This window comes from Pinus tabuliformis, chromosome 3_2, assembly GCF_031772625.1.
Source record: "Pinus tabuliformis cultivar Carrire ecotype Pingquan chromosome 3_2, CPIR1, whole genome shotgun sequence".
Taxonomy (NCBI): Eukaryota; Viridiplantae; Streptophyta; class Pinopsida; order Pinales; family Pinaceae; genus Pinus; species Pinus tabuliformis.
Genome location: NC_142302.1, coordinates 117166666 through 117185892, shown reverse-complemented (window position 1 = coordinate 117185892; position 19227 = coordinate 117166666). Strand labels below are relative to the sequence as shown.

Genomic DNA, 19227 nt, shown 5'->3' with positions numbered 1-19227 from the left:
CTGTCACCTCGGCAACCCTCTACTCACTTCTAGCCAACCCTCCTTTAGCTTAAGGGACTTCTCCCTGGGATAGGATTTCTAGAGTTCGGTAATTCCAAGATTCAAGTTCAAAGGTTCCTATGGATCAACCTAAATGTTTAGCTCAACCAATAGAGGATCAACTAGGCTCGCAAACAGACCATCAAGGGATTACCAGATGATCATGGAGAGGAAACTCTAGGAAAATGGTTTTAGGGATTGTAAAAAATTAGGTGATGAAGGGTAGAAGATCAGTTCCCTAGGATGCTAATATACTGTATTTTAAGGCATATGGAATCAAGGAGAAAAGTTTTCTACTAGAGGCTACCCACTTTTTTGTGGGTAACAAGGTCAAAGTGAGGTAGCACACACAGGATAAATATCATGGGAGGGCAAAACCCGCTTGATCTGGTGTGACATAAACTGAGAGCGGTCATCAAGGAAAACCAAAGACACTATCAGCTGAATATGATCGCGAATTAGATGAGCTACTCTGACAGATCCACAAGCTCCACTACATTGTCATGTGCCATGTCTGAAAACCAAAATCCAAATGTATTAGGAAATAAGCAGAAGGGCCATCTTGGGTCTTGTGCGTCTCTGCAAATTTATCAAGAACCAATCAGCAACAACATACCGAAGAGTACAAAAATATGCCCTGCAGCAAATGAGAGGCACGTGCAGAGGGCATTTATCAATTATATATTCAAATGAGGATGTTAAGTTCAGATTGAAACGTGCAATTGAATTAAACTACTGTTGTAATATAAACAGGTCCCATCATTTTTTCATTCAAAAAGCTTAAAAACAAGATATGTGACTATATCTATCATCTGTAGACACAACAATAAAGTTGCAAATCAGAAAAAGCATTGATATGCTTGTCCGCACATGCAAATCAATGTGTACCAACTTGCAGACATATTCGGTATGTGTGTGTGTGAGAGAGAGAGAGAGAGATCACACCATATGCAGGAGGATTCGAAATTATTGCTTGAGCTCTGAATGGAGCACCTGTGTCAATATCTGGTTCAGTACATGCAGGCAGCAATGAATTGACAATGGCCTTCACCTGTTTCCTTTGAAAGGAAATTTCTGATGGTCCTGAAGGAAGAAACCCCTTATTCCTCACCATATCTGCTTAAGATGAAAGTACAGTACAATTTGAAAATACAGGTTAACTATGGTCACTGTGGTTCCATTCAATTTTGGAATAATAAAGACAACAGAAGTGTAAGAAAGTAAAACAAAGAGTTGGTAATTCTGTTTTATCTATCCAAAAAAATGAATGAAAAGTTTTAGACAATATATGGATGATATAACAGTGCAGAAGGGTAAAACCAATCTGGAAGCTACCAAAGACAGGACAGCAGTAGCCGAAAGACCAAGCCTAAAGATAAATGACATCAGATTCACTTTAATCAATCACAGAAAAATTGGGAGCAAATCGGTAAGTTGAAATTGCATTAAACGGAGAAGTTCATGCCATAAAACCAGCAATAGATAAAATAACTAGAATACTTTCTCTGATCACTAGAAAGATCTCCCTAATTTAAAAACTCCTACACCCTGTCAAAGCCCTTGGATCTCCTCCTAAAACCCAAAAATCCCTGTTGAAGTTACAAATAAACAGAAATTGGCTGGAGGAAGGAAAGAAAGATTATATTAATATATTGACTATTGTGTTGAGGGGGTGTAATAAGTTGAGAATGTTATATTTGAGTTAGGGGGGAGTGAGAATATAATACAAAATATATGTAAGCCACTATATGTGACCAACATAACATTATAATGTTGACATTACAAGTTACACAGTTACACCATCACTAACCAACTTATAGTGCTATATAACAATGTTATGAAAGATGATTAGATTCTAGCAGATTGTAATTGTGTGTAGCCTACCTCAAGCTCCTGTAGAATTACTTGTTGAAGCAACATTAATACATGTGATATTATTTTCTCCAATTATATTTATCTATTGTTGTGCTATGTTATGCACCCATATGAAATCCTACAGTGGAAGACAAAGCATCCTTCAACTCTCAAGTTTTAGACTAGAGGATAGGCAACCAAAATCGATCAATTTAAACTAAACTTCATAAATCAAGGCTAACAAATAAAATTAGTTTAATTAGTGAGGTGGGGAGGCAATTAAACATGTGTTTGGGTCAGTCACTTTTGAGATGGGTTTTATCTCTTGGTCAGGCCTCTCAGCTAAGCAGAGAGTGACATCACAGGATGTGTGCATTATGTTGTATAGCAGACAAATATGGAAAACTATCAAGCTAACGAGCATCAATTTTCTCTCTGGTGGAGAGGCTGTAAGGCAATATTTTATGAGGAATTAGACAACCTTAGTCTTGGAAAGCTAATTGTATTTAAAGCTATAGCTGGACAAATTTCATCTAGAATGGAATGTTACTTTTTGTGGCATCAAACAAGTGTTCTAGTCTCAACTTTAGCCAAAACCCAGAAACGTTTTCGGAAGAAAACACCCAGACACAGCTCAATTAAATTAATTCATCGATAATTAAAAAATGCCTAAGTCTAATTTAGGGAAATCGATTAATTAAAGGGAATTAATTGAGAAAGGTGAGAATCCTCTAGAAACTCACACGGACTGAATTTGAGATGATCTTGGCTGTTGATGGAGATCTAATCATGGTCGTTGATTCACCAACAAGAGATTATAAGAGTAGGACGATAAGGATGGAAACGACTAGTATTCCACGAGGACTCCCGCCCCCACCAAGGATCTAGTTTCCTAGCTCCCCCGCGCTCCGGGGACTTGGGGGCGAGAAGGGGTCGTTTCCCCATGCTCCCAAAAAATAGGGTATGCAGGGGGACGTGCCAGGGGGACGTTTCCTTGTGTTGAGGGGAACAGCCTCAAGTTCTTTTTGGAGCAGAAGCAGTTGCAGGAGAGGCAGCATAAGTGGATCAGTAAGATCCAAGCATATGACTTTGACATTGAGTATGTCAAGGGTAAGAACAACGTGGTAGCAGATGCCCTTTCACATAGACCAGCCACGTTGTCTCTTATGAGCTTGGATACAGACTGGAGGGCTCGACTCTTAGTAGAGTACTCAAAGGACAAGTTTGCATGTGAGATTCTGGAAAGGGCCAAGTAGACTCCGGATCTCGTCCTCTTTTTAGAGGCGACATATCTGGTAAATGCCCTCCTAGTCCATCTCTGGTTGGAGTTTGCTTGTGTTTGAGGTATATTCCTGATATGGGATATTACAGTGATCGATGAGATCATCTATTACAGGGATCAGATCTTTTTGACAGAGGGGTCTCAGCTCAAGAAGAAGATACTCCAAGCATCACTTGATTCACCATTGGCAGGCCATCAGGGGTTTACCAAAATCCACAGGGTCATTAGAGAGAGGTTCTCCTGGAAGGGCCTCAAGGAGGACGTACTCCAGCATATCAGGGAGTGCGATGTTTGCCAGCGGAACAAGGGAGAGATGAGCCATCCCGCGGGTTTATTGCAGCCGCTACCCATTCCAAAGGGGAAATGGGAGAGCATTTCGATGGATTTCATCATAGGATTGCCCACGTTACAGGGCAAGGATTGTATCTTTGTCGTCGTTGACCGACTGAAAAAGTATGCACATTTCTTTGCCATATCCGCACATTACACAGCAACACAGGTGGCCGAGTTGTTCTTCAGGGAGATCTTCAGGCTACGTGGTCTTCCTAAGACCATCGTCAGTGATAGGGACAACCGTTTCATGGGCGGATTTTGGCAGGAGCTTTTCCAGTTGGTGGGGACGGAGTTGACTCCGAGTACCAATTATCACCCATAGACGTATGGGCAGACAGAGATAGTTAACAAGTGGCTGGAGGGCTACTTGCGTAACTATGTCAGTGGGCAGCAGCAAGCATGGCTGAAGTGGCTGCATCTGGGGGAGTATTGCTACAATACTTCACATCACATATCCATTGGTATGTCACCATTCTATGCCTTATATGGGTATCATCCTTTATCTTTTGTTGACGTGATGTTTGGTGACAGCAGGGCTCCTAGAGGCAAGATTTGGATCCAAGAGAGCCAGGATATCCTCCCAGCTCTCAAGGATAACATGGCTACAGCGCAGAACCAGCATAAGCTGTATGCCGACAAGGGTCGGGTAGAGAGGCAGTTCGAGGTGGGGGACATGGTCTACTTACGATTACAGCCATACCAACAGTCGTCATTGAAGCAGAAGGGGGTTGAAAATCTCAACCCACACTTTTATGGGCCATACAGGGTGATACGCAGGATTGGACAGGTTGCATATGAGTTGGAGCTGCCCCAAGGCAGCAAGATTCATAACATTTTTCATGTATCATGCCTGAAAAAGGCATTGGGGCAGCAGGTAACAGTGACAGATGAGCTACCACCTATGGATGATGAGGGGCATTTGGTATTGCAGCCGGAGGCTATCATTGATACCAGGGAGAGGCAGCTGCGGAGCAGGACGGTCCGGGAATTCTTGGTGAGGTGGAAGAATTTGTCGGATGAGGATGCCACTTGGGAGAATGAGAAGATCTTACAGCATCCATCACTTCAATTGCTTGAGGACAAGCAACATTTTGCCGGGGGAGACTGTAATATTCCTAATTAGCCCCAGCTAATTGGAATATTCGATTTTGCCAAATTTTGCCTTCTATAGTTATTTTGTAAATAAAAAAGTGAGAAAGGGGGACATAACTCACTTTTAAAAATAAAAGTCACTTCCTAGTAGCACAACGTTGTGACTTAAAGGGAGAGACAAGGGGGCCAAAAGGAGGATGCAGAAATGGAGCCCACGCGGAGGGACTGCGCAGGAGGGGAGGAACACGATGCAAAAGGGGAATCACACAGGAGAAGGTGAGCATTGGGATTGAGAGAGGCAGAAGCTATAAAAGAGAGAGGAGCCCCCTCATTTTGATGATTCGGTTATGTGCATTTGTGATAGTCATTTTGGCTTAGAGCACGTTGGTTGTTTAGCTAGTCTGCAACACTATTTAGTGCATTGAGTGTCTCCGTTCGGAGATCTCACCCTTAGCCCCAGGGGACTTTGAGTGCCTACTCGAGCAAGGTATTTTCGTTGGCATTTCAGCAGCAATATCTTCAGCATGGTTTTATCAGTGTTCTGGAGGGTTGCGCAGCACTGGGAGAGGGACGCAGTTCTTTTTGGGAGCAGTCTGGATTGAGGGTTTGTGGAGGATTTAAGCTAAGGGATTGAGCAAGAGATCAACTCTTGCATATTGGAGAAGTTTGGCAGAGTTCTGGGCTGAGTTTCAGAGGGTTCTATTCAATGGCAGCGCAGAGTAGTGAGGAACTGCGCAGAACCCCAAGGGGGTGATTTTCGGGGGTCGGCCATTCCAGGAAAGCTTTCTGGGTTTTTCTGGGTTTCTTGAGTAGAGTCTGATTCCAGAGTTTCAGCTTTTTATGAGGAGGGGAGCAGTCTCAAATCCTCGCTTGATTTCTTGCAGCAGCAGCACAGCAGTTTTTCCAGCAGCTTCAACGCAGATTAGAGAGGGGCCATTCCTTTGCTATTTTGAGTGTATTTCTTCACTTGCCTTGTGCAAGTAGAGGTGTCATCTTCCTGATCACCTCCTGTACTCATTTTATTACTCAGTATAATAAAATGGCTTAGCATTCTCTCTGCATTTCTTGTGTACCTGTTTATGGTTTATTTGATATATATAGTATCATTGTTACTTGTATCTCTGTGAGCATTCTCGGCTATTATACCACTTTTGTGCTTCTATTATACTCTTAGACAGAGTCTAGAAAGGGCCAGGTAGCCTCCGGATCTCGTCCTCTTTTTAGAGGTGATATATCTGGTAAATGCCCTCCCAGTCCATCTCTGGTTGGAGTTTGCTTGTGTTTGGGGTATACTCCTGATATGGGATATTACATAAGGTCATACTGATTTGACTAGGGGATATTTATGCATTTACCCATGTTGCCATGCTAATTTGGCTAGGAGTGAATGGCCCAGGGCAACAACAACATAAGGTAGACATTCTTCCATTGGAGCCATGTTGATTTGGCATCTGTAGAGTCATGTTGACTTCACTAGGGAAGAATGGCGCATTCACCAAAGAAGTCTTGTTGATTTGGTTGGGCCATGCTGATTTGGCCAAGCGTGAATGGCCCATGGCAAACCTTCTCCTGTAAAACCATGATGATGAGGCTGGGTTTGTTAGAAAATTGAAAAGGCAGAAAGATTTTCTTATATTGATAATTACTTGTGATATTCTTATGTTCTTATTGACTTCTTTATGTTCTTTTATCTTCTTCTCATCAAGCAATCATCAAAGTAAAAACGCGAAGATCAATGACACTAGATGTAGGCACACAGCCAGGGCTAAAACCCCTTTAGAGCGGAAAACCCAGTCAAAACTCTTCCTTCAGTAGATTCAAATTGAGATAGACCAATACCCTAGATCAAAAGACCTTCCTCCTCCACCAAGTCAGCTCTTCCTTTTGATAGATGATCTCTTCCCAAGTTACCAAGTGTCAGCTTCTCAAATGCATCTTCTACCCAGAATTTTGGCCCCTAGCTTCAAAACTTCGACCCAACTTTAGGACTGCAGTTTCGATCTACAACTTCAGTAGCTTCAGCCTAGCAACTTCACATCTTTGATCTTGATGCAGCTTCACAACTTCGACCTTGATGCAACTTTGCAGCTTCGATCTTGATGCAGCTTCACATCTTCAACCTTGATGCAGCTTCACAACTTCGACCTTGATGTAGCTTCGACGCAGCTTCACAACTTCGATGCAGCGTCCCAGCTTTGATGCAGCTTCCCAGCTTCAATGCAGCTTCAGAATTTCATTGCACATGAGAGAGAGAGAGACCCAAAAACTTCAATTCTAGCTTCCTTCTTGAACTTCGCACTTTTTATGCTCCCAACTCCTGCGATTCGAACTTACTGAGTGAGTGATTCAAATGAGGTCGATTTGCTCTAGTATATAGTGAGTTTGTGAGGTCGAATTCCCTTGTTGAGGTTGACTTGGTGGAGGAGACCTAATTGAACTATTTTACAATAAAATAAATTTATTTCTTGACAAATAAATCCCAAGAAGGGTCTTTTACAATATGACATGGGCAAGGACACTAGACATAAACCCTAGAAGTCTTCAATGGAGACTTTAACCTAAAAACAATTGACCTAAGCATGAAACCCATGCTTTAATAAGTCAATTTCTTTAATAATATATATATATATATTGACAAATATATTACATCATAACTTAAATACAATCATAAAGACTGAGACTAGTTACATTCTTCAATAGGATCATGTTGATTTGACCAAGGGAGATGGATACATTTAAATGAGAAGCCATGTTGATTTGGCCAAGGGTAAATGGTCCACATTACTCACATTAGTTGCTCCAAGATGGAGTGATTTTTATCTATATACATGCATGTGAGGAGATACTACATCAACATAGCAAGCTCATGAACTTCTTGTGGAGAAGAAATTTCATCCAAGGGGAAATCTGTTTTTAGCCAAGGAGAATACCTCCCTCACTAAAAGAGCAAGTGATGATTTGTGTGTAGCATTGGGAGGTTTTCCCGCATGCCTAAATGGTTTTTTAGTCGGCTTAGATGAATTACAAAAAAAAAAAAAAAATTTGAAGTGGCCAGTCGGCCCAGAAAAGTCAAGTTAGACCAGCCTATGAAGGGGTGTGTCCCTTAGATTATTTCACCTCATTCGACAAGTATAAAAAGAGGGTGTGATGCCTCATTTTCTCCACCAAGAAGAGCAAGTTTTCATCTTCTCTCTCTTCATCATCTTATCTCTCTTGAACAACCACACATGTGAGGAAGAAGAGGTCGAGTTTGACTGAAGTTGACAGAGTTGTTTCTTGACCAATTTCTTGGAGGGCCACAAGAATCACAGGAGTTTGTTGGTTGTAGTTGAAATAGGGCTAAAGGCGCTGACCTCAAAGGACAGCGGATTGGTCAAGTTAGACTGATATTTTGACTTGGAAATTGACACAAATTTCTAGACAAATTGTTGATTTGTAAACCTTGTTGAAGAATAATTTCTCCATTTCTCCTAAGGAAAAGTTGTTGGGTTCCCCCCAACGTTGAGTATCCCAGAGTAAAAATATTGTTTTTATTGTGCATGGTTGCCTTTCTATGATCTTTATTGTTTCCGCTACATTTACTGTTGAAATATTTTTAGTGTAATTATTCAATAAATCAATGGCATAAATACTGTGTGAAAAACCATTAGGAAATAATTATCTAGCAGAAAGTTGTATCGGTTGTACATCTTGTAGAAAATTTGAGAAATTATACCATCCATTTATTCTGAAGAAAACATCAAAGAAACAAAATCTTTGACAGGTTCCCCCTGTGAAAATTTCACTACTAAATTTCTATTGCAGCAAATGGAATTAATTCTTCTAATCGATAAATTAATTATGCAATTTATTGCTATGACAACAACGAATTAATCACACTGCAATATTCACAAATAAAAAATATTGTGGAAGATAAACTGGAAACTGAGAAAATATTGATAAACACAATAATATAACACCATTATTTTTGGACAAAAGTCCCCGAAAAAACCCAACTTGGGAAAACCAGTGCAGCAGTGGAGGTTTTTATTATTAAGCAATAGTGAGAAATTCTAAGTACAATAAATATCGCCACACTGGCGAATCTATCCAAGAGAAATACTGGCAAAAATTCTCTGACGAAAATTACCCTCTCCGAGTAATCCAGGCACTTGATTGCCTCTAAAAAGCTAGTCGCTCTACTAGCTTAGTGTAGGCCCTACATCACTCTAGCGCAGTTCCTCAAACGCTCCGCCTGAATTCACTGCTAATATAGTCGTCCTGCCTATTGCTGACTGAGAAACTGTCGCTCTGATCCTATAGAAAACTTTCTCGACCTCTTGAATTGAAAACGAGTTCAACTTCAACTGGATCAAATTGTCATCTTGAGGCTCTTCGCTACCTCTACGTAGCCTCTTAGAGAAAATCTCGGCCTCCTCTTTCTGACTCTCCAAAACTGGAAAAAATCCTTCGGATTCATTATCTTTGCCCCTCTCCACTTCCCTTCTCTGGCTAGAACTCTTCAAACAACTGTTGTTGCTCTATGGAGGATTGAACTGCCCAAGTAAATTGATCTCTTGTCTCACGAGTACATTTCTCCATCTACCCATCGATTTCTTCTTATAATCTCACTGTGGGACTCCAATGGCCAAGATCAAAACTTAATCAATGGCTGAGATTATTTCCTGGTCGATCTGTGTGAGTTTCTAGATAATTCTCACCTTTCTCAATTAATACTAATTAATTAACCAGATTTCCTAAGTTTAGACTTAGGAAATATTTAAAAATTGGTTAATAATCTAATTCAGACAGTTCTATGTGGAATTTCCAAAAATGATGTTATGGAGAATTCCTGTGTTTTAACCTCTCCTCATAGTCTTGAGACTAGAACAACTCCGATGCTACAAAACCTAACATCCCCTTGTGCTATAAAAGAACCTATTGAAAATTGGGGCAACTATGGGAAGAATTTCCCAAAGAAACCCTACTGCCCCAAAGGAAAGCCCATGTTGCCCCCAAAAGAATGCAAATTGGATAAAAGGAAAAATATTATTATTAATTAATGTGACAAAATTATTTGAGGGCAAGCTATCTTCAATTCAATATGGGAAACCAATCTTTAAGGCATGTGAAAAATATATTTAAGGATTTTGTTATTATGAAATGGGCTATATAGTAAAAACATCAAGTCGGCCTCATCATGTCGGTTTGCCCCAGTGGTCGTGACCTGTTGCACATGGAAACAAGTATAAATAGGCATTTATCCTCCTTCAATTGTCACATTCAATTCAGCGTTTTGTGGTGCCTTTTTTGCGGCCTTATCACGGCAATGACTATGGTCAAACAAGGGCTACTTTTGCGGTCTATTAGAGTAATTCTCTACGGCCTAGAATGATAATTCTTTGTGGCTTATTGGTGGTACGTTTGCGGCCTAATGAAGGCTCCTCATTCAGCATACCAGTGGCCTAGTCTGCGGCCTAACAGTGGCCTAGCCTACAGCCTAATGGAGGCTCCTCATGCATCCTAATCTACAGCTTACTTTTGTTCTTATGTGGCCTAATCTATGCATCCTATGTAGCCCAATCTAGGTATCCTCTGCGCCTACTCTTGACATTTATATGTATCTTATCTCTGGTTATATATGCAGCGCAATGACCTTATTATGTGTGGCCCTTCTCTGTGATGAAGGGGACTCTTTCAGTGTGGTATGTGGACTACATTTGCAACCATAGTTCTATGCAGTTAGGATGTTGTGGATATGACCTTCTAGGCCTAATAGGTGCAATCTTTATGGGATATGTTCTGGCCTATTTGTACATTATTTATATGTCCTAATCTAGTGATGGTTAAGCTATGATATTTGTACTCTAGACAATGATGAATGGCAAAGGAACTTGAGATAGTTGATAGTGATACATAGCATGATTCTAGTACCTTTGTAACAGTAATGTTTGAGATAAATTTCAATGTTAGTATCAGTGATGCTTGGGCATATCTTCAATGCATGACAGTGATCTACATAATAGTGACTTTGATGAATACTATAGTGACCTTGATGGCGGTAACCTAAATGTATATGATAGCAATGTTGCGAACATCGGCATCGGGATAAAATCAGCAAGGGTCCGAAAAACCAAAAAAGTGTAAAAATCGAGAAAATATCGGTAAAAAATCGGTAAACATGGGCAAAATTAAGATACCATAAAAATATCCTTAAAAATCGGCAAACATTGGCAAGGCCAAAAAATCATGATTTCAAGATAAAATCGGGATGTTATTGAGATGTTCGCAACACTGTATGATAGTGCTTTGGATACGTGACAGTGATCTTCATATCAGTGGTTTGGATCAATGTTGCACGAAGCGGGAGCGAAGCGGAAGCGCGAAGCGGAAGCGCGGAGCGCGGAAGCGTCATTTTCCAAAAATCTAGGGAGCGAAGCGTCCGCGGAAGCGTCTGCTATATATATATATTTTTATATATTTTTTTGCATTTATACTCAAAACAAACATCCCAAATACCAAATTAATTGTAGAAGACATGAAAACATGCATATTTTTGCATAAATCAAGATAGATATGGCATCCATGATTCCATTGTAGTTACTAGTATGTACAACAATCATCTATATTCTAGTTATTACAAACATACATCAAATTTTTAAGCATATTATAAAACATAAAACTATAAAAAGTATTAACCCGCGTATATGAAGACCTAGACCTTGCTGTAGCAAAACCGTGAATTGTAGGAGGCTTGAGGAGGAACCTTAAGGCTTAAGCCCCACCAGCAGTACATTGAATACCTAGTAGATCAGCATAGGTGGAAGCATAGTTGGACATAAGATCACAGTGATTTGAAGCAAGGTAAGGGCAACAAACTACATTAGCAAGAATTGCAGACTTTACAAGGAAGTCTCTCAGATCTACTCTCACAGTGTATTGATAATTTGATACTGCACCTCTGGAATAATTGGACATTCGTTATATGGCTATGCTCTTGCTCCTGGTATGATTTACCAATAGTGTCATATGATCATTGGCATATGCTTCAGTATGATTCTTTGCATTATGACATTTGTTCATGACATCAATTCAATATAGACATGTCACTTGCTTCAGTCATATATATGTTATCGTTTCTCATATAGATCAATATTGGTATGGCTTCCCAATATTGGCAATGATGGGTATAAACCTATAAGCAGAGACTTCTTCATTCTTATATGCACTTAGCATTATGTATGGATATCACTGCTCAAATAGCTTGAGTATGGTATTGCTATGTTCTAATTACAGCAGTATATGAATATATAGAAGTGCATCCATCAGTTCAGTAGATGACTGCGCTTCCGGTTGCGCCACGCAATCCGCCCTTTTTCAATGTATATTCATTGAGTTGACATTGTATTCAGAGCAGTAAGACCGTATATTCAGGCTACAATGCTCAAGTTATATGGTATTAGGAATCCTATATGAGAATGATGTCATATTGGTGGGTTGCGTCCAGGTTGTGTCCAGGTTGCGTCCAGGTTGCGTCCAGGTTGCGTCCAGGTTGCGTGCAGGTTGCGTGCAGGTTGCGTCCAGGTTGCGTCCAGGTTGCGTGCAGGTTGCGTCCAGGTTGCGTCCAGGTTGCGTCCAGGTTGCGTCCAGGTTGCGCGATTCCGGGGGGCCGCAACCTCAAATGGCAGGAATCGTTTTTTTAACCCGGAATCGCGCCACCTCAAAAACGGAATCGCGCTTCCAGTGTGGATTCCGGGACGCTTCGCTCCGATCCGCGATTCTGGGTTTGGATCCGGCGGGGGGGGGGCGATTCCTGCAACACTGGTTTGGATCTTCATGACAGTGCTTTGGATATGTGACAGTGATCTTCATATCAATGATTTGGATCTTCATGACAGTGCTTGGATATGTGACAGTGATTTAAACGACAATGTTGCGATTGTACCTTTATGATATGACAGTAACCCTTTATGGCAGTGACCCTGACATGACAGTGATCTTTGGCATATTGCAGTGACACTTTGATCTATGGTTTGATGATATGACAGGGATGGAAAAACCTCTATGACAGTGACAGTGATGTATAGTATGCACGTATGACAATGATATGATAGCAGCTCTCTTGGACTTGTTTGATTATTGGAGATTAGGTCGTTCAATTCACAAACGAAGTTGTCAACTAACTTGGGTTGGCTCTAGAAACCGTGATTTGATTGTTGTATCTCATTGTACATTGTATCTCAACTGATCAATATCTAAAAGAAGAAGAATCTGGTTAGGTTTTACCCCTTGTGGGGGTTTTCCCTGGTCTCTAATCTAAATATTGGTGCCTCTATTATGTATGTTTTTCTTCTATTGTTCTTTATTGTTTCGTTGTATTGTTGATTTTATTGTTCTCTCTACATAATAGTTGATGATGAAATGATGTTATGGGGTGAATGTTATATGATAATGTTGAAAAGTTTACAAATTGCAATTATCTACAGTAGAGAGCAATCTAGCCCTAAAAATTAACATGGTATCAGAGTTGGGCTGAAGAAAAGTCATTGAAGATCACCCCCGTTGACACCTATGATGGAGCAAGCAGAAGGAAAGGGATGAAGATGGCAGAGACTAAAATAATGCTAGATTTTGAAGGAAACCCTAAGGAAGTCCTTTGTTCTTCCAATTGAGGTTAGGGTTTGTAAGAAACCCTTAGAGTTGCCTTGGATATGGTAAATGCCTACAACAATGGAACCCTAGTGTGAAACTTTTTGATATGATATAATCAATGAGAATCCCAAGACAAATTCAGAGAATCCCTAGGAGAAGGGTATCTTACAAATTCAGTGGTCATCGATATTTGAGTTTGGGTGTTGATGAAGGATCTGGAATGAGAATTCAAGTGGCGTTCAAGATGGCGCATTTCTTCTGCAAACTACATTGGCATATGGTTGATGGACTATGGTGGTTGAAGGTGGAGAATCAAGAGGGAGTTGATAGCTTCCTTCAATGCTCATTGAAGATAAGTACTTTAAACACTTGTGTTCTTTTCTGCTCTTGAGTAGATTTATTATTTTTGGACTATTGTTTATTCTTCCTACATCTGTATTCGAGTGCTTCTTTCACTAACCTCTTGGATGAGGATGTGATCAAGGAAAGAAGATCCTTCTTAAAGATAATCATGATGTCAAACAGTGCAAAAAGAGTAAACTCCAAGAGGGAGCTAGTGCAGGGAGAGTAAACTCCAAGAGGGAGATGATGCACAAAGAGTAAACTCTGAGATGTAGCCAATGCAGGACAATGAAGAAGCCACTCTTATATGTGGAGAAGATAGACGGTCCTGCCTTATTACAAGTTACACTTTCAATATGTATTTACTTTGCTACTATTGCCCTTCCTCTTGTTCTGGGATCAATAGGTACATCTAATGAATGTGAGGACCTAAGTCCTCTATACTGAGAATGAGAAGAATGTCGATCCATCCCATGATTAGAGTGGCACTTGCTAAATGGACAAGAGCTCAGACCTTGAAGAAAGGTTCTCGTCCTTCAGATTGATATCTATGATTGAAGAGGGTTCCTATATAGAGGGAGTAAAGTGTCATGTAACAGTGAGACATTCTGGGATGAGAAGCAACATGTCCTTCATGTAAGGACCATTCTTGATGACAAAGGTATTGCAGCGTCAGATGCTTCCGCTATATTAAACAGTGATAAGGAATATGCTATGATGAGATCCTAGCTCCTACACATGTAAAGTTAGCATCCTCTATAATGTGTTTAAGTAAGAAGCACAACTACCTTAAGAGCTTTGAGGCTATGAGGCAAAATCTCATGATTGACTGAAGTCCCATACGGACTCTAGCAAGTCCCCTGAATTTGGCATGTTTGGAATGTTGGTTATCTTATGCAAACTCCAACCACTTTTCATGGTTGAAGGTATGTCCTTAATGTTTTTTTTTAATATATGTTAAGAATTTACTTCTGACAAGATCAAATCATCTCTTCAATACCAAAGGATGTTGACATTTGAGCCCTTGTGATTCACTACTTGAGATTAGTAGTGTAGCAGAGATGATGAGGACTTCCTTGTTAAAGGAAGTATGCTGGCAAAGATTTGACATAATGTTTTACACTTAAGCAGTTGAAAGAAACTCCTCTTTAGATTCAGATTTGATGGATCCCATGATGAGCTGGCAATCAGATGAATTCTTGCTTTGCAGCATGAGCCAAATAGAGCCTGGATATGGATCTGTTGAGAAATCTAGAGGCAGCTAGAGTAGATGATTTCTCTTGCTTTGATAACTGCTAGTGATGCATTTTTACTTAGCTTGACTAGCTTTCTTCTTTTACTTGATTATTATTAGTATTCTCTTCATCAAACAGCTACCAAACCATAAAGAACAATAAGACAAAAGATACCAGATATAGGCAATCATCTAGGACCAAAACCTCTCCAACTCAGAGGAAAACCCACAAGAATTTTTGTCTTCTTATAGATCTTCAATTGATGAATTCCAAGACCTAGACCCAATCATCTAGGACCAAAACCTCTCCAACTCAGAGGAAAACCCACAAGAATTTTTGTCTTCTTATAGATCTTCAATTGATGAATTCCAAGACCTAGACCCTTGTCCAAGACTCCTCCAAGGACAAGTCAACCTTCCTTATTGATTTGCACAACTTCCAACAACAACCTCGACCTTCCAGTAACTTCTTTAGCAACTTCGACCCCCAGCAACAATTTCTGCAATTTCAACCTAATAGATTTACAGTTTCAACCTTGATGTAGATTCATAACTTCGACCTTGCATCTTCACAACTTCTATGCAGCTTCACAGCTTTGATGCAGGTTCACAGCTCTGATGCAACCTCACAGCTCTAATGCAGCTTCGATGAAGCGTCAGAATTTCGTCTTGACTAGTAACTATAGAAACCCTAACAAAACAAAGAGAACTAGACCTAAAACTTTGATCTTGTTCTTCTTCTTCTTCTTTGTCCTTTTCCAGCTTCTATCTTGAGGAGATCGAACTTGCTTGAGTATATGTCCAAATGAGGTCGAGTTCCTTCTTAAATATAGGCATTTGAGGGGTACAAATTGCTTTCTTTAGGCCGACTTGTCCCTTCATGTAGGTTGACTTGATCTTTGAGCAATGACGAGGTCTTGGAGGGTCTTTTGACTCTACTTTGACTCAAATAAAATTTATTTACAATATGTAACATGCCCAAATGGATCTTCAATACATGACAATGACTCAATTGACTTTATACAAACCTAGAAGCACTCAACGGGTGCTTGACCTAAAAATAAATTTCCCTTGAGCATGAAACCCATGCCTCAAGAAAAACAATAATAAATTTATTTCTCTTTTCATTAAATACATAAAATCATGATTACATATTTCATTATGTCCGAACCTAGTTACATATTTCAGCACTCCATCTTAACTAGGGAGGTATTCATAATCCATACAGGTTACTTGGACATTCTCAATCTGAAAAATTCTCATAAGAAGAGTCGGATTAGTAACCTATCTATTTAGAATGCATATCAACCAACATTGTCACATAGCAAGGACTTGACTAACAGCTCTATCTCTCCACAAGATCAGAGCACAATGTTGGCAAAACCAATCACTGATAGACACCATCATCATTGTCTCTCAAGGCACATACCCCACGTGGGTGTTCACAGGGTATGTCCTCCCAAGACTATTCTTATCTTGGATTCCCAGTTTTCAAAGAATATCGGTCCTCTACGACTACTCTTATCTTGGATACCATACCTCATCTTCAAAGAGTATCAGATGCCAGATGCTTACCCAATCCTCAATTATTTCTTCCAAAGTGAGGACAAGAATGACGTGTCTATCTCTAATCGTGGCCTTCACTAAGACTTATGGTTATTAGTCCTAGTCTAGTGCATGACACATGAAGTAGAGAACCATATATGTCACTCCCTCTTAACCAGGGATGACCAACCCATTCCTATAAAAGGAATGTACCCAAGCTCCCTCTTAACCAGGGACTTATCCAAGGTCCCTCTTAACTAGGGACTTGTTTTCAACAGCTCACTTGTTCTTCGGTGGAGATCATGGTACCTTCAACTGCTTGAAGAGCTCCTCCTTTAGATGTCATCAATTTCATCTTTATCATTATGGAACCTTCATCTTTTGGGACTTCTTTGTAGGGCATTAGCCATCCATCACTTTCCTTCATGAACTATGTCCATCATGTCATCCTTTTCTTCATCAGAAAGTGGTCTTCTAATCCACATCTAGCTTTTCTTCATACAGCTACCTATTCCAAGTCATGTTTCCTTTAGGATCTTTCATCCAACCACATGAGTGCTAGTTGTAGGTGACATCTACAACTCTCTTTCAATAGCCCTGTATCAACCCATCCAGATGTTGTTCAAAAATAAAATGAACATCAAATCAAAGTTACCTTTTATGGTGGCCCTTCATCATGACATCTACTTATAACAACATCAACATCCTGCATACATATTGACACATCTCCAAGATATTCAATGTCAAGGGTATCCTTTCTTTCGAGACTTCATTAGAGTCTTCATACCTTTTCCATGGAGATGGCATGGTCAATTATCCTAGTCATCGGATGTTGATTTCCTTTTCTACATGCTCATAGTTGCATCCTTCACGATCTCTTCTTTCTTTCTTCACATATCGCTCCCCAGGAACTTCCATTCATAGCTCCTTCATCTTTGTCAACCACCTCATATTTCGTATGAGGACATATTATGTTGATTTCATCTAGTTAATATGTGAACCATGCACTTGTTGGAAATACTGAGAGGGGGGGTGAATTAGTATTTATTTTCAATTGTTATTTTTACCAGTTAAATCATATATATTTAGAACACAAAAATGAACAATAGGAATAAATGCTTTTATTCATATAATCTTTACAATAAATCAGATACAATATATATAAGGCTTCAATCTGTTGCCAAGCTCCAACTTGGTGTTTTGTGAGGCTCCACCCTCTAGGGCACCAACCCTGTCTTGTCAAGGCATCAACCTTGGATTTAGGAGCACCAACTCCAAGGACATCAATCCTTCCAATTCTGAGGCACCAACCCCAAGGGCTCCAACCCTATCTTGTCAAGGCATGTTTGATAGTTATTCTCTGCTCCCAAAATCTTCTTTACTAAATTTTGTCAATTTACAGCTTCACTGTAGTCTCCATGCTACAGCATCAATGACAACCTGTCTTCATATAAAGGAGTTTTCACAACTCTTCATATTGTCCACACAGAGTCTGCAAAGTTACCTCATGATGATTTCAAATAGGTGTCATGATCTTCAATAATGTTTCTAAGATTTGTTGAAGCTTTCCAACAAGATATCTGGACTAAGCCTCAATGTATGCATAAAAACAATTCTTTGTTTTCAAGCCTCAGTTTTTATTGTTGCAATAACTGCTTTAGAAGTGATTGTCATGGTATCTTACTTCCAAAGAACATACGTACAAATACTTCAACGTTGGTGTTGTCTACTGCTCCCTTCAATTGATGACTGATGAAATCTTACTTGACTGGTCCGAGGTCAAACAGATCTTCGTCTTCCGTTGATCGTTCGACTTCCTTCTGTCTTGCTGGACCTTCGGCTTTCTTCTGTTCTGCTGGACCTTCAGCCTCCTCCTGTCCTACTGGACCTTCAGCCTTTTTCTTTTTCTGTTCTGTTGGACCTACGACATACTCTATTTCTTCCAGTTCTCTAATTGTGAACTTTTCCTTGTTCTCTGTTATAGATGCCTGATACGCCCTGACCTTTGGCTTCCTTTTTCGCTCGCTTGATCTTCGGCTTCCTCTCCGCTCGCTCGACCTTTTGGCTTCCTTGTTCGATCGCTTGATTTTCGGCTTCCTTTGTCTCTTTCAAGTTCACCAATACTCAAAAGACATGTTCATTTGGAAGAGAGGCCAACTTATGATATCGCATATTAAAATTATATTAGAGAGGCCCCTTCATCCACAGACTTAATTGTTCACGGAAATCGCATCACAAGAGAGGTTATACCCATATTGGAGATCCCATGTGCCCCGTCATTCCTTTAATCGCAATCGCAACTTCCGAAGGTCTTTTACAAGTCATGCCTATAACATACTCTGTCCTCCGATATCAACATCATCAATCTTCACATATCAACATAGTTAAAACCATATAATGGGTGGTCCCACTAGCCACATCATCACCTTAATCGCAATCACAGTTTTTCGAAGGTTTTCACATAACGCAGTGTTTCCACTATTGCCGACCGGGCGGATGTGATGCGATCTTAAGCAGTTGTTAATAAACCTGTCAGGTCCACAACCTTATCGCAATCGGCAGTTTACCATCCTTACATTTCTTCAAGACTTGCGACATGTGACAGATGCGATATTTCTTTAGGAGGTATTATAATGGTGCAGCAGGTCCACATACATATGCAATCGGTCGATTTAACATGTCATCTCTTTTGAACTTTACGATTCAACGGATGCAATATTACCTTAGGGTTGTTACTATAACCTGTTCAGGTCCGCATGTATTATTGCAATCACAGTTTTAGTTTGACATTCCTTTAAGACTTGCAATGTGATAGTTCCAATACACGCGAATGCGGTATTACAATAGGGCGATTTATAATGGAGTGATCGGGTCC

At 40.1% G+C, this 19227-nt stretch overlaps 1 protein-coding gene across 4 annotated transcripts in view; it reads right to left on the bottom strand.

The window, feature by feature from the left end:
* LOC149180092 (sterol 3-beta-glucosyltransferase UGT80B1-like) overlaps nucleotides 1-19227 on the bottom strand; it is a 392913-nt gene that overhangs the window by 176470 nt on the left and 197216 nt on the right. For 3 of the 4 annotated variants that reach the window (XM_089415891.1, XM_089415893.1, XM_089415890.1), the window contains one exon: nucleotides 985-1155. In XM_089415891.1, the coding sequence (XP_089272017.1) occupies nucleotides 985-1155 (171 nt within the window). The remainder of the gene's footprint in view (nucleotides 1-984; nucleotides 1156-19227) is intronic. The other variant, XM_089415892.1, reaches the window with a different exon arrangement.